Source organism: Manacus candei, unplaced genomic scaffold (assembly GCF_025592945.1).
Source record: "Manacus candei isolate 608988 ecotype Guabito, Panama unplaced genomic scaffold, ASM2559294v1 h1tg000028l, whole genome shotgun sequence".
NCBI classification, from domain to species: domain Eukaryota; kingdom Metazoa; phylum Chordata; class Aves; order Passeriformes; family Pipridae; genus Manacus; species Manacus candei.
In genome coordinates, this window is record NW_026138076.1 from 38,050,876 (window position 1) to 38,075,239 (window position 24,364).

Below are 24,364 nucleotides of genomic sequence, written 5' to 3' on the forward strand. Positions count from 1 at the left end.
TGTCTTACACCCTGCCTGTGATTTAGTCTCTCCTTTAAGGATGCTTTTGACCTATGGTGTTTCTTTATTCATACCGGATAAAGTGAGGAGCTCTGGAGTAGTCAACCTTTATATTATTGTCAGCGCTTCGTGGTGTGAAAGGATTATGCTCTTGAAGAATAAATAGGTCGAAGAGTATTCTAGGGATGTTCTAATCTTTCCTAATCATTGAGGTCTCCATAGTTAATTGGTTTAAAGCTTTTATTGAGGTGAAGTCTCATGCATTGTAAAATCTGCATTTTGTATGGCTTGTGAAGAATCTGCCAGAGAGAGATTCTTTACCAATGAAGATTTTTTACTTTCTGAAGGAAGATGACCTGTTTCTTGGGCCAGTATAAATCACCCAATCTAGGTATAAGAATGCTGGGCTGGGATTTGAATGAAGCGAGTTCTTTTCTGGTTTTGGGGGGAATGGACAAGTCAGCTGTTCTTTTTAATGGTTTTTGATAATTGTTAGCATTTGTAGCAGAGTATTACCTAAGAATCTTATTTGAGGATCAAGAAGCCCTGCTATGTTTAACCTAGAGTTAAAAGATAGTCTAAGGCATGCCCAAGGAAGCTTACAGACTTCTTGAGCTGTTTAAACGTAGTTTTGGTATGATGGTAATACATCTTGTGGAAAATAACAGTTCATTATTTAGCATGGGCCAATGGAAGTTGTTGTTATTATACTGTAAGGTTAGGAAGATCTTCAAGTCTCTAAATTTGCCGCATTTGCAGATGTAGGAGATGACTAGAAGTTTTGCTTTATGGACTATTTGCCAGTAAATACTGCTTGTCAAAGTTAGGAAATTAAATGTTCTCTGGCTTTCCATGTGATCTTGTCAATTCTTGTGTGAAAATCATTAAAGAAACTTAGTTCAAAACCTGGGATTTGGCAGTGTCCTGTACAGATGCTGACTATTTACTTTGGCCCAAGTACTCTTGATAGTAGAAAGTTTTCCTTAGGGGCTTGATGGTGGGACTTGATGCCATCATGAGCAGGTATTCTAGTTTGGGCAGGTTTTGGGGAGTGTGAGATGGAGAGGTGGTCACTGGCAGCTGTTGACAGTAAACTGACCTTAGGTAATTCTTCAGATACAAACAGTAACAGTGATTGTTGAACACACACAGTTGAGCAAAACAAAACTTGTTTGTTTTGTATCCAGTATGCTGTACTAGAGGTTGTTGGGGTTTTTTTCCACATGGGAATGAAAAGTATGCAATTGCTAATAAGCCTTACTCCTTAGAACATTCTCTGGAGATCTGTAATGGTTAGAAGAGTGATGCTGAGGTAGTACTTCTGCATGGGATGCATGCTAGTTATTTTGTAGCTTCAGATTCATTTATCCCAGTTGTATAGTAGCTATGTCACTGGTTGTAAAGGAAATCAGGCTTTAAAGCACAACAGATTTCATCCCACAGTTTCACAGATTTCACAAGCAGTGCTAAAAATCTCAAGGAATTCTCAAGCTTCAGTAATTCAGAGATGCACAGAAATGCATATAGGTAATTGTGTAATAATACTATTTTTTATGCAAGTACAAAGGTTGGTGTAATTGCATAATCTTCCTTAACAGAAACACAGACAGAAAAGCGCTCTTTAAGACTTTGCAAATGTGACTTGACTACATTTTGTCATTTCTAGTACTCTATGTGGAATACAAGTGCCTTTCACTGGCATTTGAAAATTATGACTTAGTTTTATTGTTTGAATCCCAGTAGCAGACAGTGTTCTGAGAGTAAGTGTCAGATTTCTGAAGATGTACAGTTATTTAATCTATGCTAGTAGAATTAGGATTTAGTATAACTATAATCAAAAATATCTTGACGGGTTTTTTTTGATCTACAAGTTCACAGGATGTTTAGAAAAACAAAATATATTCCAAAATATGCTTAGTCACTGAAGTATGACATATTATTGAAAATGAGCACATATTCTTTCTACTTCTTGGATTTTAAAGGGTAACATCAAACAGATTGCCAGTCCTTCAAGAGCTAATATGCAAGAACAAAACATTGACAACGGTGGATTCTCAGCTTGAACTGTGTTTGAGATTCTCATTTTGCTTTGTTTGTTGTAAGTTTTCCAAGTAGCCTAGGAACTCGGGCAGCCTGAGAATGTGACTGTTACACCTGCTTGATATTTTCTAGTAGCTTTTGTCTTTCAACTTGCATCTTTTGTTTTAATGGTGGCGAGTTCTTCCCCTTGTCTTAATTAACATAAAGATATGCTGTACAGTTAAAAGAAAACAGCTAGTTTATAGGAAGAGTGGTATAATCTTATAGTAATGTTTGCCTTGTAAAAACCAGCATGAATTGAAAGATAATAGGGAATGAACAGGAGATTTGCAAGTGTTGGAATAAACTGTAAATAAAATCTTTTCATAGAGAACCAGAAAAATACACTTGTATGCACTCTGCCCAGTGTAAATAAGATCTCTTGCCAGAGCCTGTATTGAGCAGACTTCTGGAGGTTAATGTTTAATAGGTTCTTAGCTAGTGCTGCTTGCCGTGTTCTCAGTAGGTGGATCTCTGCTCCCTTGGAAGCATTATTTTATGCAAACTAAATTAATTTCTATACTAAAACACATCAACCTACATGTGCTGTTGCAGAATCCATGACGGAACAGTAAATACTTGCTATCCAAGGGTTTTCTGCTTTTAGTTCACAGACTTTTGTTCTCATTTTTCATCTCTATTCAACATATTAGAAGCAATTATTGTACTACCTGATTCCTACAATCCCTGACTGTTGCATGCTTATCTTAATAGCATTCAGTCAGTGGCAAGCCTGGCCCTACGTTAATTGCAGGAATGTTGATTTCTAACTTTTGCTAGCAAATGACAGAAGAATCTGATCTAACACACCTACATGACTCATTAGAGTCATTCGTCTGCAGTGACTTGTACTTATAATTGGAGGTGTAGTTATAATGAAGATACAGGTCCACAAAAATGCGAGATAGAAAACACCTATGAGATCACCTGGAAGATTCTGTTAGAGTACAGGATGTATTTTAACTTCTTATCTAGTTCTGAGGTGAATGATCCAAGAAGAGGATCATTCCTGTCCTTTTTTTGCTGGATTGTTGCGTGATCTAGTGGAATTTCTAGTGGAGTCTCAGCTTATCTGTATTACCCAGTGTTGATTCAGAGGGCCATAAAAATGTGCTAGTTGAGCTTGGGCACATTTAGTGCCGCTTTATTGGTATGCCTGAGAGTGCTGCTTCACCTCTGTTCAGAATTCCTAAGGCCTGAACCTGCTTTTTTTACAGTTTGTAAACAGCATTCTTTATTGCTGAGAAGAAAAAGGGATTGAAAGGTGGGTAGCTGGAGTCAGCCTTTACAGTCATCTTTTCAGTTGTTCAGGTTCCCTTAGTAATGATTTGGCCATATGGTATTGCAGGACAGGAGAAATTTTCCTTGAAGGATTTGTCTGCACTTCATAGGATATAGCACAGTTCGGGCCAGTGCCAACAGTGTCTTTCAGGCAGCAAATTCTTTCATTACTGTGTAATTCACTGTCATGCTGTGAACAGGAGAAGTACCATACATGGAGAAAGACAGATTTCTCAGCAGCTTGTTTGAACTTTCCAACCTACTTACATGGACTTCAGTGGAGCAGCTCTGAATTTTGGCACATCTGCACATTTTTCTAAGGAAGAAATCCTTTGGCAAAGACTTGTTTACACTTCAAACAATTAGCCAACAGGAGGAATGGAAGAATGTGATGGGTGCTATACTGGCTTACCTCTGTTCTCTTGCTTTTGATGGTCTCATTAACATTTGCCCTTAAACAGCATAGCACATAGTTACAGAGCATTTGCTTTAAGATTCCTTCACTGGAGGTGACATTTATTTTAAGAATATATTGAAATATCAAATGATACCCATTGTAACTACAGTAACCTACCATAATTTTTATTACTCTCGCTATTGTTCTGACTGGGCAGGTGAATATGGACATGAGCAGAAAGTCTATAGGAAACTGAAAACAGGAATCATCACCATAGTCAGCCTTTTAAGTTCATTTGTACGTCTGTCCTCTGATTGTGATCATCTGGCCATATTTGTGCTTCTTACTCGTGGTACATCTTCTGTTCAAACTCGGAGAGTCCAAAGAAACCAAGCGAAGGAAAGGCAGAAGTTACTCCCAGAGGAGCAGTGTCCCAGCAGTGTGAGGGGTTGGTGCAATGTATCTTCTTATGAAACCAACCTTGGGACTCATTGCCAAAACTTCAGGTGGTAACTTGAGGCCGTACGATGCCTGAGATCTCATCAGCACCTCTGTACTTGATACTGGTTAAAAATACTGAAGCTGAAGGAGAACCATCAGTATGGAGCAAAGGCCATAGGAAAGACTCTTGTCAACTGCTGTGGCCAAGCAATGGTAGATCCATGTTTCCAGTCTCCATATGTGAAACAGAAATGCAAGGGGAAAGAAGGTTAACACCATTTACCGTCCACTAACTGGTTTTACTTATAATGCTGTTTTGTCCTTGCTTTATACTGGATGGTGATGTTGATACATGCATAAGATTAATTCCACAGCATAAGAGAATATACAGCCATTCTGCTGTGTTAAGTGCATTGCCTCAGAGTACAGACACAGGAGCTGAAGAGTGGGAGTTTGAGATCCTTGGAGTTCAAAAATGAATTTGTGAGTGACTTTGCAAGAGTATGTGGAAGCAGGCTTATACATGGGGCAGATTTAGGTTACCAGCAGTTCATATGATAACGTGATTACATAAATTTGAAAGAGGAAATTGAAAAAAACAAAAACCAAACCCAAAGGTTAGAGTCTTTCTCAGTGCAGTGACACAAAAACAATACATGCCAAACCGTAAGCTGATGGAAATCTCTAGGAAGGAGTGCAAGAGAGGATTATTTCATATTGCCCTGAAAAACATATGCATAAGGAATTTGGTATTACCTCAAGAAGGAGGAGGTATTTTTGTTATTTTGTAATTTTCCCTGTATATTACTTTGAAACTATGCACTGTATCTCTCCAATGTGAAGGCATACATGCTTGTTTTGTTTTTGAGTTTTTTATTTAGCCCATCAAGGAGTTCTCAACGTGCTTTTTGCTGGGATTTCTCATTGATGGCTGTATTTGCCAAATCAGACTTAAACATTTAATTCTAATTTGCAGTGAACTGACTGTGCACTCAGCTGTTCTCTGCTGCACCTGCAGACCCCCAGTTTGCAAAGTCTGCATCAGTCCCACTCTTTCCTCTCTTCTTGGATGAAGCTCTCTTCACCCCAATTCAGAACACTGTCTGCACTAGGCATCCTTTGGCAAATAGATGCCACCCAGCAGTTGGCAATCGCTGGGAGCTGGTTGTATCTTCTGGCTTGAGGCCCAAACATCTTGTCACTTTTGGCCTACATCCCATGCACACTGCACGCCTGCAGCTTTTTGGCAAAGCTGCCTGTCAGGCTGCAGAGGGCAGAAGGCTGAAGGGATTCCCTTAGGCAAATGTGTCTGGTTTCCTGCAGAAAAAGGGCCTTAGGATGTTGCTGGTTCACTCTAACAGCCTCCTGTTGTGCATGTACCATGGAGAGTCCCAGGTTTGAAGATAATCTTAGTATTGGGTTGTTTTCTTGAATTTGAATGTTTTTAGGACAGTATAGCTTTGGGCTCAGATTACATCTTTCTGGAGTGCACAATTTTTATGTTTAGCCTTCAGGGAAAATTTGGAATTTCTTCACGGAATGTGCTTTGACTGGCTTATAACAGACATGATTTTAACATTGGGAAAGTTTACTGAAACAAATTTATGGGATTCACAGCCAGTGACAAGGAAGGTATCTCTGGAAATGCAGTATCTGCATAGCTGTGTTGAATTTCGTAGGCTTTCTGAGAGCATTTGCTGGCTTCTTATCTCTGGAATCATGCAACATTTGCAAAGCTTTTAGGTGTGTGTTTACTTTCAAGCATTTAAGCAGTTCTGCTGTTTGCAGTGGCTTCTGTCAAATATGGAGGCTGTGGTGATGTTTCTTGAACTCTGTCAGGCTTGGTGCTGTGACCACTTCCCTGGGAAGCCTGTTCCAGTGCCCAGCCACCCTCTGGGTGAAGAACCTTTTCCCAATATCCAGCCTAAAGCCCCCCGGACAGTTTCATGCCATTCCCTCAGGTCCTGTCACTGGTCACCACACAGAAAAGATCAGTGCCTGCCCCTTCCACTTCCCCTCATGAAGAAGTTGTAGACAGTCTTAAGGTTTCCCCTCAGTCTCCTCTTTTCCAGGCTGAACAGACCAAGTGCCCTCAGCTGCTGCTCATACGGCTTCCCCTCAAGGCCCTTCACCATCTTTGTTGCCCTCCTTTAGATGCTCTCTAAAAGCTTAATATCTTTCTTATATTGCAGTGCCCAAAACTGCACATAATATTCAAGTTGAGGCTGCCCCAGTGCAGAGCAGAGCAGGAGAATCGCCTCTATTGACTGACTGGCAATACTTTCCCTGATGCCCCCCCAGACATGGTTGGCCCTCCTACCAGGGCACTGCTGACTCAGATACAACTTGGCATCCACCAGGACCCCCGGGTCCCTTTCCATGGTGCTGGTTTCCAGCATTTCATTCCCCAGTCTGTACAAACATCTGGGGTTGCCCCATCCCAGGTGCAGAATCCAGCACTTCCCCTTGTTGAACTTCATATGGTTGGTGATTGCTCAGCCCTCTAATTTGTCAAGGTCTCTCTGCAGGGCCTCTCTGCCCTGGAAGGAGTCAGCAGCTCCTCACAATTCAGTGTCTTTGGCACTCTTAGTATTCCTTCCAGTCCTGCATCCAGGTCATTTATGAAGATGTTGAAGAGCACAGGGCCCAAAGTAGAGGAGCCCTGTGGAGCCCCACTGGTGACAAGTCGCCAGTCTGATGTCACCCCATTCACTATTACCCTCTGTGCTCAACCCTTGAGCCAATTGCTCACATGATGGGTGTCCAGTTGTGTGCTGGACAGTTTGTCCAAAAGGATCCTGTGAGAGACAGTATCAAAAACTTTACTAAAATTCAAAAGGATTACATCAACTGTCTTCCCTTGATCAACTAGGTGGGTTACCTTTGTCATAAAAGGAAATTAAGTTTGACAAGCAGGACTAGGATGTGGTTTAAAGGAAGATAATACTCAACTCTTTGAATCCGAAGAGTCTTGTCGTCTTTAAGGCACCTAAATTTGAATAAAACATCAGAACTTCATTGAACTTTAAAGCTTCATACATGTTAGGATTGCATCAAATTTATGACTTTGATATCTGAGTAGGGCAGAGTACAGAGGAGGTGTTTTAGTGATCCAGTGCCTAAAAATACTAGTAGAGTAAGAGAAATCCAAATTTGGCAGTGGCAGCTGCACATATTGTAAGGATGACCGCATTTATCGTGACTTTATGATTTCAGTGTGGCAGTTAATCAAGGAAGGATTTCAGGCTTCATTCTGAGTATGGAAGAGAGCTGGTAACTGAATTTATTTTGCAAGTATGTGTTAACTCTCTGGTAAACCTGGTAAGGATTACAGAGATTGATCAATCTAAGGATTGATCTTTGTCTCCCAGTGTCAGTAATTTAAGATAATGAGGCGTCTTTAATTTGAGGAGAACTTCACAACTGCAATATGTCTCTGTGGTTTTAAAATCAATATTGTAGGTGGTAGGTGAAGTGATGAATCAAGGAATGGAATCTATGTTTTGGCAAGTATTTAAGCACAAGCGCATTTTAGTAAGACAGCAGTCTTGCTGAAGACAACTGTTCTCTTGCTTTAGGCTTAGTCCAGGCTTAAGGTCTTAGAATCATAGAATGTTTGGGGTTGCAAGGGACCTGTAAAGGCCATCTAGTCCAACCTGCCTGCAATGAGTAGGGACACCTTCAACTACATGAGGTTAATCAGAGCCCCATTCAACCTGATCCTGAATGTTTCCAGGGATGGAGCATCCACCACATCTCTGGGCAACCTGTTTTAGTGTTTTACCACCATGATTTTAAAAAATTTCTTACATATATCTAGTCTGAATCTACCTACTTTATCATGATATGCCCTTGTTAAAAGTCCCTCTCTGGCTTTCTTGTAAGCCCCCTTTTAGGTACTGGAAAGCTGGCGTAAGGTCTCCCTGGAATTGTCTCTTCTTCAGGCTGAACAACCCCCACTCTCTCAGCCTTTCCTCATAATAGAGAAGTTACATCCCTCTGATCATTTTTGTGGCCCTTCTCTGGACCAGCTTGAACAGATCCATGTCTTTCTTGTTCTAAGGACTCCAGAAGTAGAGGCAGCATTCCAGGTGGGGTCCCACCAGAGCAGAGAGGCAGAACCACCTCTTTTGACCTACTGGTCATGTTTCTTTTGATGCAGCCCAGGACACGACTGGCTTTCTGGGTTGCAAGTGCACATCGATGGGTCTCATCCAGCCTCTCATCCACCAGCACCCCCAAGTCCTTCTCAGTGGGGCTGTTACCAGTGTGTTCATCCCTCAACCTGTATTGGTACCAGGGGTTGCCCTGATCCGGATGCAGCACCTTGCACTTGGCCTTGTTAAACCTCATGAGATTCCCATGGACCCACTTCTCAACCTTGTCCAGATCTCTCTGGATGGCATCCCGTTCTTCAGGTGTGTCCACGGGACACATGGGAATAATATAAGAAGTGTGAGATGAACGTAACTGAAAAATCTTCCTGTAGAGCTATTCCTGCCTTTGGGCCTGAAAGATATCTGGTACTCACAGCTGCAGGAGATTTCATCCTATCCAGATTCATCCCAGAAGTTGAAGAAGAATGGTGGCAAAGTTGGTGTTGTATGAGAACTGGTTGCACTATGAAGTTTTGGAGAACAACACAAGTACAGCATAAATATGTGTTCTATTCACTGAATAACTTGAAGGGTATTGCTGTCTCAGCAGGAATTTCCACCTGATTCTCTGGGACAATTCAGGATGACCTAAACCCTCTGGGAAAAGTTAGCATCTCCAAACAAGGCCTGGTGTAATTCACTGTCATTGTTGTTACCATTAACTAACTTTGGTAGAGAGCTTACAACTCTGTATGTGTGTGGTTAGAAATCTCATTGAAATACCTAGTGGTTTTAAATGGAGTGAATGGATTATATTTGTTTCAAGAGGTATCAGTGGCCAAATACCAGTCCTGGTTAACTTTTGGTTATTTTACTGAACAGAACTGGTCGAATCAGGTTGGTTAGCTGTCAGGCAAGTGCTGGCTAATGGTCTCCCTTTCTTAGTCATTCATGAAGCAGAGGTAGTGCTGATCAGTGGATACATTGACATGTAAACTTTGTGCTGATAGTTAGCCAAAATGAGACTAGAGTGAGAAAGAAAGCAGCATTCCAGATTTCCCTGCATCACTCGACCACGCTTAGATTTTTGAAAAGAAATGTGCCTTTTGCTATTCTGTGGAATATTTATATTGATATAGACAACTTGTAAGTTGAAAGAGCCCTAGGGTGACAAGAAGCCCTTCAAAAAGTGATTTGGAACTCTTTGTTTTGGTGGACAACCTAAGAATTCCATTTGTGTATCAAAAAAGTTTTTGAGTGAGATTTCTCTCTCCTCTAGAAGAGTAGTATGCTCATGCAGCATTAAAGCATATACAGCACATTCTTCTTTTTAACTACCTCATGGGTTTTTTTATGACAACCTTATGGAAATATCTTTATTATCCTTTCAATTGTAACATTTAAATGTAAACTCACAACTAGTTTCTTCCTAAAGTTGTGCATTTACACTTCATAATTACTTACTCAAATGGGTATGAATTGTCTAGTTATTTACATATTCATGCTTGGCTTGGGATATTGGAAGTTTTTCTTTTTCCTCCTTGAGAACATGAGTAATGTACTCAGATTTCTGAGGATGACCTGTGCCAAGGATCTGTGTCTTTACACCATGTTGATTCATATGTACAGGGCTCTCTAGACTCATCTTGGTGTGGCGCAGTCCCTGTTCTTCAAAAACAGAGAAAGGTTAGTCACCACGCCATGTCAGATCTTTAGAATACATGGCGTGTTTATCTTTGATCTTTGAACCCAGGAACTCCCTGTACCTCACAGGAAGATGAAACATCCCTGTGATGCACGCAGTCACTTATGAAGAATCTTGGTGGTGGTATTGTGTGGGATGATGCCACCTCGACTGGTCAGCTTGTGCCTCTAGGGGAAAGGTTTTCTTGCACTTTCTTCAACACTCATCATGACGTATGTTTATAGCGGTCATAAAACTGACTAGTCTCTATTAAGACTGCAAACAGAGTTTCTTGCATCTGAACTTTGAAACAACAAAACTTGAGAGCCAAATGCAGGATATAATGTCTAATATTTCCCTGTGGTTTTTCTGCTCTTTGTGTTTTGATTATCCTTTATTGTGCCGGTCCCTTTGATTGTCAGTAGCACCTGATACTGTTTTACTTGTATTTAGCTGGAATGAAGGTGTATTTGAAATTACAGTGTAGGACATTTCAGCAGAGCCTATGCTTTCAGTGGCCAGAGCCTGTAGTTATAATGTAACAGCCCACAATATACTTGGTTCAGGCTGAGTCTGATCTCTGTCAAATGTAGTTTGAGATTCAGCTACAACAAAAAATTTTAAGGAAACAAAAATCAAATTATTTTTCTTCAACAAAACATCCCTATTCTCTAGGGTTGTCCTTGGATTTATTGGTGTCATCTTCCAAAGTGAAGCTTTTCATGTATTTACAAAGATGTATAGATTACTGTTCAGCAGAACATAATGGTTAAATTGTGCCTGGGACAAAGTGCTGCTTTGACAGATGCCACACCATATAAGGCATCTCAGTATGCAGCAGTTCATACATTCAGTTCATTTACTGGATAGATAAGATTGTCAAAGGGGAAATTAGAAAATCTCTAGAGTGGTTGAAGGGACCTCTGATGGTGATCTTGTCCAAACCTCCTGCTCAAACTCATCTAGAGCAAGTTACACAGGGCTGTGTCCAGATGGATTTTGGATATTTCCTCAGATGGAGACTCATCCAAAACCTCCCTGGCCAGTCTGTGCCAGTGCTTTGCCACCCTCACAGTGAAAAGTTTCCTGATGTTCAGAGGGAACCTCCTGTGTTCCAATTTGTGCCCATTACCTGCTGTCGTGACACTGGGCACCACTGAAAAGACTCTTGGCTCCATTGTATTTACACACTCTCTTCTCTCTTCTATCACCTAGCAACTAAATGTGCTTGTCTTCCCAGAATCATCTTGAAAATGCTTAACCTATAGCATTTTTGTCCTCGCTTTGTAAGGTAATGTTCTCAAGCTTAATTGCATGAAACTTATGCACGTGCATGAACAAAGAAGTCTTCCAAAAAATTTTCAGTTGAGAGCTCCACCACTCAAAAAAGCATTTAAGCTACCTCTCACAGTAGTTCTTTAATCTCCTTTGTGAGGAATTCAACTTACAGAAGTTTTTGCCTACCCACAGGCATATCTTCATCTCAGTGGCACCGCAGCGAAGTGCTGCTGTTATGGTAGTTGTGAAGATGACTTTTTCACAGGGTCAGTAAAAACTGTGGAAGGAGATAGCAAACATTGTTCCTCCCTATTGTTGATAAGGATTGAAGACACAATACTTAAACAAAAATGTTTATTTAACTTTTAATGCATATGAGTTCAAGGAATATTTTTTTCTACATAGAATCACGGAAAATCTTGAGTTGGAAGGGACCCATAAGGTTCATTGTGTCCAACTCCCTGCTCCTCACTGTATTTTGGTACTGATGCAACTGAAAGCAGTTTTATACAGAAAGTAAGTCTATGTAAATTCAATTCAGGTATAAGTTGCTATTACTTGCAGACTATATGGCTAAAGAAATAACTACAGTGCTATGATGTTGTTTTCCAAAGCTATCAAAATACTAGCTTATAGACCATCAGGAACAGCAGATGGACAACATCGGTTCCTTCCACTTCTTGGGGATTTTCAAGTGCCCTAAAAAATGCAGTGGTAATCCTAAATGTGAACGTGATCTTTCAAACAGAATTTTCTTGCAGAACTTGTATGTGATCAGCATGCCTTTTATTGTAATTGCCTGCATGCAAGTGATCTTTTACTGCCAGAAAATGAGAATTGAAGACTGAACAAATTTTTTTTTTCCTTTTAGAGCACGAGAATAATAAATAGATTTTTTTATAGAATTCCCTAGTACAGGGATCTTCTGTAAATCATGTGTAAAGTGTAAAGTTCATGAACAGTTTGCACAGAAGGATTCTGATAATGCTGTTCAGCAGATGTTACCTGTTTGCTAGCACTTCTTCTTTTGTAAGGCAGATTCTGCAGTACCTGGTAGCAAAATTATTAGCTTTGTTAATTGTGTTCTTGAAATCAGGATGCACATGGTAGGGTAGGGGTGGAAAAGCTGGTGTCCTCCTGTTTTCCAGGCTTCATTGACTGTCGTTATATGTACTACATCGTAGAAGTTGTCTGCTTTGCTTGCACCCACATGTGCTCTGTAAAGTAATGATGGAACAATGTGTAGGATATGTTCTAGTTTAGAGGTTTGTGCTTATGTACAGTCACCATTTTTGTTACTCTGGTGAAGAGCTTTTGTGATGTGCATGACATCAACTCTAGTGGCTCATGGTGAAGTAGCACCAAAAGGCTATGGTAAGAGTTGATCTGCTAGAGGATAGGAAGGCTCTGCAGAGGGATCTGGACAGGCTGGATGGGTGGGCCAAGACCAGTTGTATGATGTTCAACAAGGCAAAGTGCCAGGTCCTACATGTGGATCACAACAGCCCCAGGCAGTGCTACAGGCTGGCAAAGCTGGAAAGCTGTCCAGCAGAAAAGGACTTGGGCTGCTGATCCACAGCCACTAAACATGAGCCAGCAGGTGGCCAAGAAGGCCAGTGGCATCCTGGCTTGTATCAGAAATAGTGTGGCCAGCAGGACCAGGGCAGTGACTGTCCCCTTGTACTTTGTACTGAGGCAACACCTCGAGTGCTGTGTCCAGTTCTTGGCCCCTCACCACAAAAAAGACATTGAGGTGCTGGAGCAAGTCCAGTGAAGGGCAACGGAGCTGGTGAAGGGTCTGGAGTTCAAGTCTTATGAGGAGCAGCTCAGGGAGCTGGGGATATTTAGACTGGAGAAAAGGAGGCTGAGGTGAGATCTTTATAACTACCTGGATGGAGGTTATAGTGAGGTGGGGATTGGTCTCTTCTCTCCAGTAAGAAGCAATAGGATAAGAGGAAGTGGCCTTGAGTTGTGCCACTGGAGGTTTTAGTTGGATATTAGGAAAAATTTCTTCACTGAAAGGGTTATCAAGCATTGGAACAGGCTACCCTGGGAAGTGATTAAATCACCATCCCTGGAGATATTTAAAAGATGTGTAGATGTGGCATTTAGGGAAATGTTTTAGTGGTGGACTTGGCAGTGTTAAAGTAATGGTTGGACTGATGATCTTAGAGGTCTTTCCCAACCTAAACAATTCTATGATTCTATGTCCCTGTGCAAGCATGGAAGACAACACTCATCTCCAGCTGCAGCAAAGCTAAAATGGCTGACTGCAAGTTTCAGTGGCAAAAAAAGGGCTTAACAGCCCCTTACATCAGAATTCAGTGAGTCAGTGCCTCCAGATCCCAGGCCCTGATGCCTCCTGTTGCACTTCTTTCCTGTAATGCTCCCTGTCTCCCCTCCTCCCTGTAGACATGGTCTTCCCCTTTTAAATCACATCACTGCTGCCGTTCTGTAGCAGTTGAGAGGCACGACCTGGTATCCATGTGATATGTGGCTAGTTCCCGTGATGCCAACAGCCAGAGACTGCTGCAGGTGTTGGGCTAACAGAGTATTGCTGTGTGACTGGAAGCCAGAAGTGGTACAAAGGTAAGATCCTGACTTTGGGCAAAATGCCCATTGACGTCAGTGAAGGCAGGATCTCGCCAAGAGCATGCGGTCCAGAGGCTGAAGCTGGAAAGCTCTCTCAACATATCTCTCTGGTTTCCCTTTGATGCTGATACACATTTTATTTTTCATTTTATTCTCTTCAGAGCTCAGTAAGAAGCAGCTTTCTGTCCCATGAAACTTTTCAACACACACAAGGCATTTGAAAACAACTGTGAGTGGAATAAAGCACTAGGAACAGAAGTACAATGAAAAATTTTACAAAGAATCTTAGGGTAAGCCAGGTACAAAAAGGGTTTAGGAGTTCCAATTTACTGTCCAACATATTTGTAATAACTACAGCAGAACTGGTAAACAAATGGATAATTAAAGTCATTAGGAGCCATCAGCATTATTTCTGGCAAATTCTCACAATTCAAAAACAAGGGAAAGATTGTCTGTCACCATATCTAAAATAGAAGGGTGTGTTTTTTTAATTTTAATCAATGTGTAACAATGTTGTGAAACTCCCAGCCATTGGATCTTGCAAAGGCTAAAAACAGAAGTGAACACAAGAGAAAACTGAATTTAATCACAAAGGTTAGGTTCAATGTTTGCTGATAAAACACAGTGAACCAGGTGCAATGGCCAAGTCAAGGAAAGGTCCTGTACCACAGAATTCCAAATCTGGGGCAGTGCATGAAGGACAGACCCCTGAACATACTCCTCTTCTCCCCTAGGCATTTTTTATCTGCCACTGATCCTGGACAGCTGTCTGATGAAGCACTGTCTCTTATACTCTGTATGCTTCCCTGATGGGTCAGAGCAAGAGCCCTGGCCTTACTGTAGATGGATTCGATGATGCTTGGAAACTTTACTTGTATTTAGAGAGCCCAGTTTCCAACTCTGTGTTCTGTCTGCCTCAGCAAAGAGCACCAATCCAGAATGTTTTCATCCTTCTTGAGAAATTTTTTTCCAGGGCATGTGTTGATATCAATTGCCATTAAAAAGGGTGTGAAGGGGGTTGAGAAGAGGTGTATAACTGCTTTTACCATCTCCAGTCATGTCAAGAAGCAAATTCAATGCAAACTTTTTTAATCTCTCTCTTGTGATGCAGAAAATAAGTATTTATTTAACTTAACCTTTCTTTTCCTAATGTCACTCTTGCCCCTGCTCTTTCAATAGACACACCTTTAGTTTTCTTTAAATAGCCTTTATCAAGCAGAATGTTTGATTTATATGTATATTATAATATTGTTTTGCACCTTGTCTTATTCTTTGCTGCTTGTGCACTGGTACGGAATGTCTTTCTGTTACAGATTATCTGAAAAGGCTGCTCTGGCCTTTCTTCCTTTCACATTTCTCTCGTTGCTTCCATAGATGACCAAGTCCACAGTGGAACGATCCAACCAAATGTGCCTAGTGCCACAACCGGGCCGGTCAGATGGAATGCCTCGGGTCAGCCTCCAATTAACAGATAGTGGTTCTCGTGGGAAGGAGATGGACTTAACAGATGAAGTCTCCTTCACTAACAGTGATGTGTTTTTCTCCAGGTTAGTGTTCTTTTTTTGTCTTTGTGTTTGTCTCCTTGTTTGTTTTGTAACTGCACCTTCAGCTCTGGGCTTTTTGAACACTTACAAAATATGCTGGGGTCTAAGGCAAATTAATGTGCCTATTCCTGTTCGATCTACACACTCCAGTGCCAGCTGTGTGCTTTGGTTTGCCTTTCCAACATTAAATGTCAAGCTTTTGAAGGTAGGATGCTTAGTGAAGGAGTGCAGATGGACAGGACTGATCTATGATCAGGCACTAGAAATTACAATGAGCACAAGATGTAACTGCAATGTCAGGTGTCTCCTCTGAGTAATCAAGTGTATCTGATCTGCCCAGGTTAAGTGTTAACAGATGGCTGACTTCATTCTCACTCTCAGTCCAAAAGGCAGGGGTTTTAGGGGGTTTTCTCTTTCTGGCAAGAACAATGCTAGTACTACTATTGTTCAGACAAGACAGAATAAAGAATATATAGAGAATATCTGTAAGATTATCTGTCTGAATTAATCTAGGAGAGTCTATCGGTTTAAAGAATCTACAAAGGTATCTATCTTAAAAGAGTATTTTGAGTTTTGATTGCTGGCACATTGTTGATTAGGTGAACAGGTAATGTGCAGTTTGCTTTCTTGTAAAGTCCTTCCCTGAACATCAGGCTGAACCAGGATCTTTTTGTTCTTCTCAGGATATTGAATTGAGTCTGTCATTCTCTCTCCTCTTGTGTCTAGTGCAGCACATGGGGGATTCAGGTTACTGTGGGAAATTGCAGTGTGCTACTGAAATAAGGAGTTGGCCTAATGTGGGAAATGGTGCTATTTTACATGTCATGAAACACAACACCGCAGTGTCTCAGCACACCAATAGGAACACAAAGCAGAGGCAGTGCTGCCAGACACATAACTGACTTCACTGTGTTAGCAGGAGATGTGTGCTATTCTCAGCACTAGCACTCAATTTACAAGTTAGCGAATCATGCGTTGACACCAGATTTTGATTCGTAGTGATGATGGTGAAGCCCTTGCAGGCACATGTGCTCTCTAAGTTCTAGCTGCATTAGCTGTGTGTTTACTCTCCCCGAACTTCCCCCAAAGCTCCTGCAGCCAGAACACATCATGTTTGTTTACATGGTTTCATTAATCCAGCTCCTTTTGACTGAGATGAGTTAGGAAACAATTACCAGAGCAGGTCATCTGGCAAAACTGAGAAGGCAGTATAGTTCTACCAGCTGAACAGGGCCAGGCAGGTGGGGCTGGGTCAGAAGCTACAGCCTCTTGTGTTGGTATGCTGGAGCTTGGCAGAGAGTGTGCCCCTGCCTGTATTCTGCTGTGTGTTGCAGGGTGTAAGGGGAAATGAAGTGCTCCAGGGCTGAAACAAAGGACTGCAGAGTCTTGTGTCTGGGAAGGTGTGTGTTGACTGATGTACTTCATGAGGTACCCCAAAAACTGCTGTTCTCTTAGGAGAACATTCCCCAAAAGGTGTCATTATTTGCTGTAGGAATTCATACTTTCTTGTCAATGTGTAATTGCTTAGAAGAGTACAAATATGGAACAGTTGGGCCAATACCGGCACAGGACATTAAGCACCAAATGAGATATGTTTGTAATTAGGCAGAATCTTAATCTTCGTGCGTAGGCCTTGGAGTGAAAGATGTCTGCATCTCTAATTTTATCTGGAAAATTAATAAACTGTAGAAATTAATTCTCTTGTAATCCCATTTTGTTCAAGAATGCCCTAGTTTTCTGTCCTCTATCACACTTCTGTACTTATTTACCTAATTGGGTTGAATATCCACACTGCTCTTTGTGTCCGGTACTTTTGTGTCCGTGATCTGCTGCTGCTGGAGGAAGAGCAGGTAGTGTTTGTTGTTTCCTACCCAGCTTCAGGATGGCAGGTTGTTGGGCAGGACGGGATGGAGACAAGGCCTTGGAACACCCCTAAGAGGAAAAGCAAAGAGACATAACACATGTGAAGTGTCTGTGCAACAGGCAGAAACCCCTATTCCCTGGCATTAATGTAGTGCTCCGATATATCAGGAGTGTTTTTAAACATGCTTTTGGCAGCCTTGGGTCACTCTTGTGTAATTTAAGTCCACAATGAGGTATTACCTGATTTTATTTCAGTGCAAGGCTATTATTAGGAGTTTCCACCTTTTTCGGCAGAAGGACTCTGGCATCTGACCTAGATTATAAAGTGCTTTGCAAACACACTGCTATTCTTGTTGGGATGTTTTGTGTCACAAGGTACTACTAGTTCTTAAATAAATGTTATCATTACTTATACGTAATTATCAAGTATGTTTTAGTGAAATTGCTTGCTGTATCTGCTCAGCTATGATATGATCTTTCGTAGAAAAGAATAAAGGTTGTTCTTGGCAGTGATAATTATTTGCTGCTTCATGAAAACAACTGGTTTGTTCCCTTTCCATGCTCAGATACCATGATATGGGTGGATTAGAAGAAGATGAAGGGTTACACACAACAGTAGATGCAGAACTCCATCTTTAGCAGCTTCACAAGTGTTTAAAAGTGAAGAAATAACCACACACACTAAGCCTGTAAGGCCCCCTCTAGCAAGGACTGCAATCTTCAATCTTTAATAAATTTTCAGTCAGTTTCATTTGGCACTGGAACAGAGGCCTTCAGGGAGAAAATGAGAGACTTCTGGTTGATTAGTAATTTTTAATACTATTTGAAATACCTCTTAGTATGTGTCTTCATACAGTTTTCCTTAAAATGAAGATTTGTATATTAAGTAGCAACTACGGACTGTGTCTTCTAGGTTAACTTACCTTTTTTTTTAAATATTGAAAGTCATGTTATGCCTCCTTACAGGTATGTCATTCCTCATTGCAGGATGTTTCTTAAGGTGCTGATGTCAATTGAAATATACAATGTATCAGTTGCAGTCAAAACATTCTGTATCACCCTCTGTTCTCAACAGTTATCCTAAGAAAATGTTATTTGTAAAGTTGATACATTCTTTTTTTCTAACCAAAATAGGTGGATTAACTCTATGGACCCAAAATCCCCAGTAGCACTTAATGTATGTGTTCTTTTGAAAACTACCTCATTTGTCATAATTGTGTGCAAGGACAAACTGCAGTAGCAGAAAAGCACACCTGTAATGCAGCTCTCGATTAAATCCAAAACGAGAGGAGAATGAAAGAAAGGAAGCAGCAGGAGAGGAGAGACTGGTCCTCTGAAAGAAGGATGGAAGTCTTTAGGCAATATGCAGCCTGTTACTTCTGTGAGTCTCATCTTGTTTTTGCAAGAGTTCCTGTGCAGAGCTTCAGAGCAGGGCAGCCAAACCTCCAGACCCTGGGAACCACATACATACTTTTGTCTTTACCTGGTTGAGAACCACAAGACTCACACTGCAGACCTCAGGAGCTGGGGAAGGCAGCAGCTTTGGGACTAGGGTGTGGGCTGGAGGGAATGGGGCTCCCTGGGGCGTTATCAGACCTTCAGTGAGAAGATATTAGAGTGGGCTTGCAGCTCTGTGAACCTCAGAGTCCCTGTTTGGGTCCCTCTTTCTTTCTACTATCTACAAGGAAAAGTCTGCTCAAAACTAATTCAGAAGGGCATACACAATTGTGGTAGGAACTGGTGTGATTTTGGATGTGTTTAGAGGTACTAAAACTTCAAATAACTGCTTAAATCACAGATTCAAATGGATTTTACTTTAGGGGTAGGATATGTTATGATTGAAGTGGATACAAAGGTAGGAGGGCCTCTTGCAAGCAATGCTCTCAGCCTTTTGTGCTAAACTTCATATACAATCACCATCCTGGAACTTTTGCCCAGGAAAGGACACTGAAATTCGCTTTCCTGTTGTGTATGTCTGTTCTAGCACTTGCTGGAGCTGCATCTCTCTGCAATCCTGGTACTGTTTTGAAGGAGGAACCCTCAGTGGGAGAGCACGCTGCTGTTTGAAGTGCTGTAGGCTCTGTGCGTGGAAATATCGACTAAAGGAGTGGGGCTGGGCACCCGTCCTTGCTAGTAGTGGTCGGGGGCTGAGGAATGGGGGTGTGTATGGCAGCCAGACTGTGAAAAACATTCTGCAGTTCCTGAGAGCCAAAGCTTAGAGCAACCACAGCAGTTGTTCAGTAAGCCAGCCATTGCCTTCTGTATTTTGTAGCCTTGCCTTTGTGTGCCAAAGATCATAAATTCCTGTTTGTGACTGCCATCACAGCTGCAGTGAGATCTGACAGCACAGATACCCCGTGCTGGCTTTCTAACACGTGCATGTTCTCAAGGAGAAGGTTTGTTTACATCAACCTTTTGTTCACAAAGATCCTTATATCTGACCTATGTCCTGAAAATAAAGGCATCATGTGCCTAGTAGCATAGTAACCTCCCTAAATTAAGGGGTGGGTTAATGTACCCTGCTGTGCCCTCTTCTTAATGACACTGCATATTTTCACTGTTAGTTGTTGAGGTATGAAAACACATATATTTGTACACTGAGAAGTTTGTGTTTACTGTAAATGCTTTCCCTGTTTGTTGGCTTTCCTTTTAGCAGCTGCGGTTTAAAACTTACCATTACTCTCTGGCACACGCTAAGAACTTGGGTGCCTATTGCCAGAACAAATCAAACAGGGGGGCTAGTGTTGTTTGCTTAGCTGACTATTTTTGTTTAGGTTTGGGGTTTTTTTGTTTTTGAAGTCTGTCGTGCCAGTACATTCAGTCCCTATCCAAAGTAATAATTTGCCTTACCACTCAGGAGTCTGGCTGCCAGGTTTACATAAGGGATTGCAGCCAGGCAGCTGGCAGGGCTGCCCTCCAACAGCCATGGATTCTTCAAGAAAACGTTTCAGGAAAGGGGTAAAGGTCTGGAATGAGGCTGATGGAGAGGTAGTGAGCGCGGTTGCCTTTTGCATCATTCAGCGTGCAACACCTCTGGCAGGCCCTGCTCTGAGCCCTCAGAGAGGACTTTTTATGTAAGGTGTTGTTGCTGTTTGTGCCTTTGTCTCTTTAGGTTGTGTTGAGTTGGTTTTTCCAAGCTGACTCATTTAACTTTGAGAGTACATTTGTCTCCACCCTTCTATGCAATCAATTCCCTTCTTTCTTGCATTGTGGAATGCTGGCAGCAGGAACTGCCTTACATAATGAGTTGTTAAGAAAAGCATTCAGTTTTCTAAAAACATAGACACAAACCCGTGTGATTTATGTGTCTCTCCAAAGCAGGTGACTGTGAATGGCAAATCAGGGTGTGGTCTGAGCTCTTTCTGGGTTCTTCTACCATCTGTAGTCAAGGTGTAGTGACAGTCACAGAAACATGTAATTATGTAGATTTTTCTCGTGTAAGTCACCTAGGTGGATTTCAGTGTACTTTTCCAAGCATTTGCCCTCTCTCTTCCACCCTGCACAGGTTAATCCTTTAAATTAGGCTTTGTCCATTACACTATTGTAACCTTCGTGTATAATTCTATGCATCCTATCTTTGCCTCTCCTTGCAAGATTTACATGGTGACAAATTATGGCTTGTGGGATGGAGAACATTTTGAGTCTGATGCCCTGACCTGTGCCACAGAAGTAGAGGTTCATCTTGGAAGCAACAGGAATCAGATATGAAACAAAGATCTGGTGACTGTTAAAGGTAGAAAGCATATATGCACTTTATTGTCATTATGTGCATATGGAAACAGAAGTTCTGCTTTCAGTCCATTAGCCAAGTATATTAGCTTTTTCTGTTTCCTGGGACAGCATCCAGCAGCCTTAGAAATCAGAAAGGGACTCAAGTTAAGTTCCCAGTAATTGAGTAATAGAGCTGAAAAAAAAAACTACTCCCTTTCTGTACCTCAGGCATTGCCCTTTCAGTTAGAAAGATTCTTTATTTTTCCATCTTGTTCATTTCTTCCTTTGTATCTGCTTTTGCTGTGAGGAGGTGGCTTTCTGATACCAGCTGGGCCAGATAATAGTTTTTGCTGAGAATATCAAGTGCAAATATCTGTATTATTTTGAAGTCATTTTTAAACAAAGGGATCAGTGACTTCTCGTTGGAAAACATACAGTGAAGAATTTAAGCCAGCCTTGGAAAGCTTTCTGGTTTTAATATCTGTGTTTACAAAAACCAAGACACCCATCACTAACCTGTCTTACTAGCAACTAGGGAAGAGGCAGAGCCTCTACACTGTAATTTGACTTATTTTTACTGCAGTGAGTGGTTCCCTCTCCCATAACTTCCTTAGCCTGTCTCCCGAAGTGCCTGGTGCATTGTTCAGATGAGGAGGTTCAGCATAGTGTGCCTTGTTTCCGGTAGCTTTGCAGAGCAAGCAGTTTTCTACCACCTGAAGCTGTGAGGTTCTCCTTCCTCTTCGCTTCCCAGAGGGGACCTGGCCCTGTGTCCTTCAGGAAGATCAGTGGGCAGAGGTCACCGGGTTCTCAGTCAGGCTTGTTTGCTGCTGCAATTTCCCGGTTCAGGCTGAAAGAGCTGTGCATTTGGACATTGTGTTCAGCACGTTGCAGCGTAGGCTGATGGAGTTCAGCTGTGACTTCCCATGACACACGTATATTTTTAATCAAAGTAGTCAGCTGGCTGTATAATAAGAAAAGGCTGAGGATGGCATGGCAGGGTTGTTATTCACTGCTCTTGCTTGCATCGGTTTGTCTCTGAGCTCTCATTTTATCTGTTGTGAGGAGTGTGATCCCAACCCAACCAGCAAAGCTGGGTGCAGGAAGAAGCCCTAGGACTGACCTGAGAGGGCTGTATTCCTTTCAAATGTAGTCAGGTTTTAATAGGTCTGGTCAGAATTGCCTTTTCTCCAGGATCTCCCTTGCTTCCGTGACAAATGCATCTTCCAGCTCTGGACAGAGACATGTAGTTAACTCTCGCTCAGCTTGCTCTTCTTTTAGTGTCTCCCAGCCGGAGTCAACCTCAAGTGATCTTTTCCCACCAGCTCTCCCAGGAGCCAGGCTGGCCACTGGGGCACTTGTGCAAAGGGAGGACTCCTTGCAGTCACGTCATTAGCTGAAGAAGAGGAGCTATTTCTAGAGGGTTTTTTCCAGAGGGTAACTCCGCCAGACTGCCTCCCTTGCCAACACAGACGGCAGTTTATCTTTCAGTGGTGTAGAAAGCTGCGTGCAGCAAACATGAATTGTGTGGCCTGTTCCTCCACTTTCCTCAGCCTCTTCTCATATCCTTATTTTTCATAAGACTAAGGGTAAACTACAGGTATTTCACTTGAAGGCGCTTTAGGAAGCAGGGAACAGGGAGAGTTCAGAGGCATGGAGTTCAAAGGATAGTAGTTTTGTAGAGGATTGGAAGGATGTTTTTGGAAGATGGGAAAGTGTGAAAACAGTGACATTTTTGGTAGGAAATAAAAATAATGCAGGAAGTACCAGGGGCTCATTTTAATTTTTTAGAATTTTTTTGCTAGCAAATAAATGCTTTTTCTTTAGTGTTTTCTATGACAGATATTTTCATTGGTCTGAAACAGCTGGATTTTTAAAGGGTTTTTGTGCAGACTGATAGAAATAACAGTTTGGAGGACTGGGAGAAATTTCACTGGACATTAACATTTAGAAATTTCATTAGATTAACAGAGCTTTGGAGAAAGCCTGCTTTGGAAATAACTTGCACCCTACCAGACTCCTGCTTGTTTGCTTGCTCTCCCATGCTCTGGCACTTTAACTAACTAGTGCAAATGAAAAACCTAGTGACCTTGTCACTCAGCATGCTTTACCCTGTTCCCACAACAGATTAGCTGTCGCAGCCATTCATCACTTGTTGCTTTCCCAGGAAACCCTTTAGGAACCTACTCCCAATCCTCCCCCTTCTACAGGATGGAGGCCAAGAAATAATTTCTGGGCTATCCCATGGGGTGAGAGTCCTTTGGAATAAGTTAAAGCTGTTGACAGGCGGGTGTGGCACTGCTTGCAAAGGACACTGCTGCTTAATGAAGAGCAGCCACAGCAGCCAATCCAGGTCTCCAGAGAGTTTGGGGTGTCCCTTGCAATGAGAAATGAACTAGTGTGCTTATCTGTTGGCTGAGATCAGGAGTGCTGAGAACCTGAGGCTCTGAGAAGCTTTCAGCTTAGTCTTTATTTTTCTCTTATTCTAGCAAGTTTAAGAAAAAATTCTGGAATATGTTTCCTCCTTAAGAGATTTTAATTAGCTTTGTTCAAAAAGGTAATTTGGCCTCTAAGTTACAGGAAGTGCAAAAGCCCAGTATATTCTCCATGGATATGCCAACAAGGCTTGCATTTCTATGCCAATGCAAAAAATAAAAGGGATAAAATTAAGTCAGCTGAGAGCAACCTACTTGTCTCTTGGACAAGAGGAGTATCATTTAAGAAAATGAGTGAGAAAATTCTGTAAATTCTGGGCAGTTCACCTAAGGCTTGGTGTTCCTAAACAGAAGCAACTGTTAAGTTGCAAGATCATTAAAAATTCACTATCATCTTTGATGAATTGCATCAGTAGTTAATTATTCTCATCATTTAAAAATGTCTCATTTCTAGGCATAATTTGCCTATCTTTGACTCCCAACCATTGGGTCTTGGTCGGTTTGTGAGTTCTAGGTCAAATATTAATGTTTTCTGCATACATAGACTATTTTATTTGAAAAACACTAAACACGTGGGTTTAGTTTTTGTGTTTCCTTTGTGGGTTGTCTCTGAGAACTCTTCAGTTTCTCACAAGTTGCTTGAGAATGGGAATTGCTGAACTGATCATAGTCTTCTGTAGCAACCACCCCAGTAGGAAATACATTGTACACCTTTTCCACGCAATATCCGTGTTGATACCTCCTAAGACGATGATAATTTCTTCAGCCACGCAGTCACTCAGAGTTTATATAGAAGTGCTGGTCTGGCATGATGTTATATCTCCCAGTAGGACCCATCATCTTGCACATAGTTCCCAGATTTTACTCTTACATGGCTGTACTGAAACTTCTAATGCTGGCTTGCACGCAACATACAAAAAGAACCACCAGCATAGTTTTACATTTCCTTTCACTGATAAAATTGC

The 24,364-nt window shown here is 41.6% G+C and overlaps 1 protein-coding gene across 8 annotated transcripts in view; it reads left to right on the plus strand.

Annotated features, from left to right (window-relative positions):
- FAM13A (family with sequence similarity 13 member A) overlaps nt 1-24,364 on the plus strand; it is a 139,987-nt gene that overhangs the window by 50,634 nt on the left and 64,989 nt on the right. For all 8 annotated transcript variants that reach the window (XM_051789729.1, XM_051789728.1, XM_051789730.1 and 5 more), the window contains exon 6: nt 15,224-15,396. In XM_051789729.1, coding sequence (XP_051645689.1) covers nt 15,224-15,396 — 173 coding nt within the window. The remainder of the gene's footprint in view (nt 1-15,223; nt 15,397-24,364) is intronic.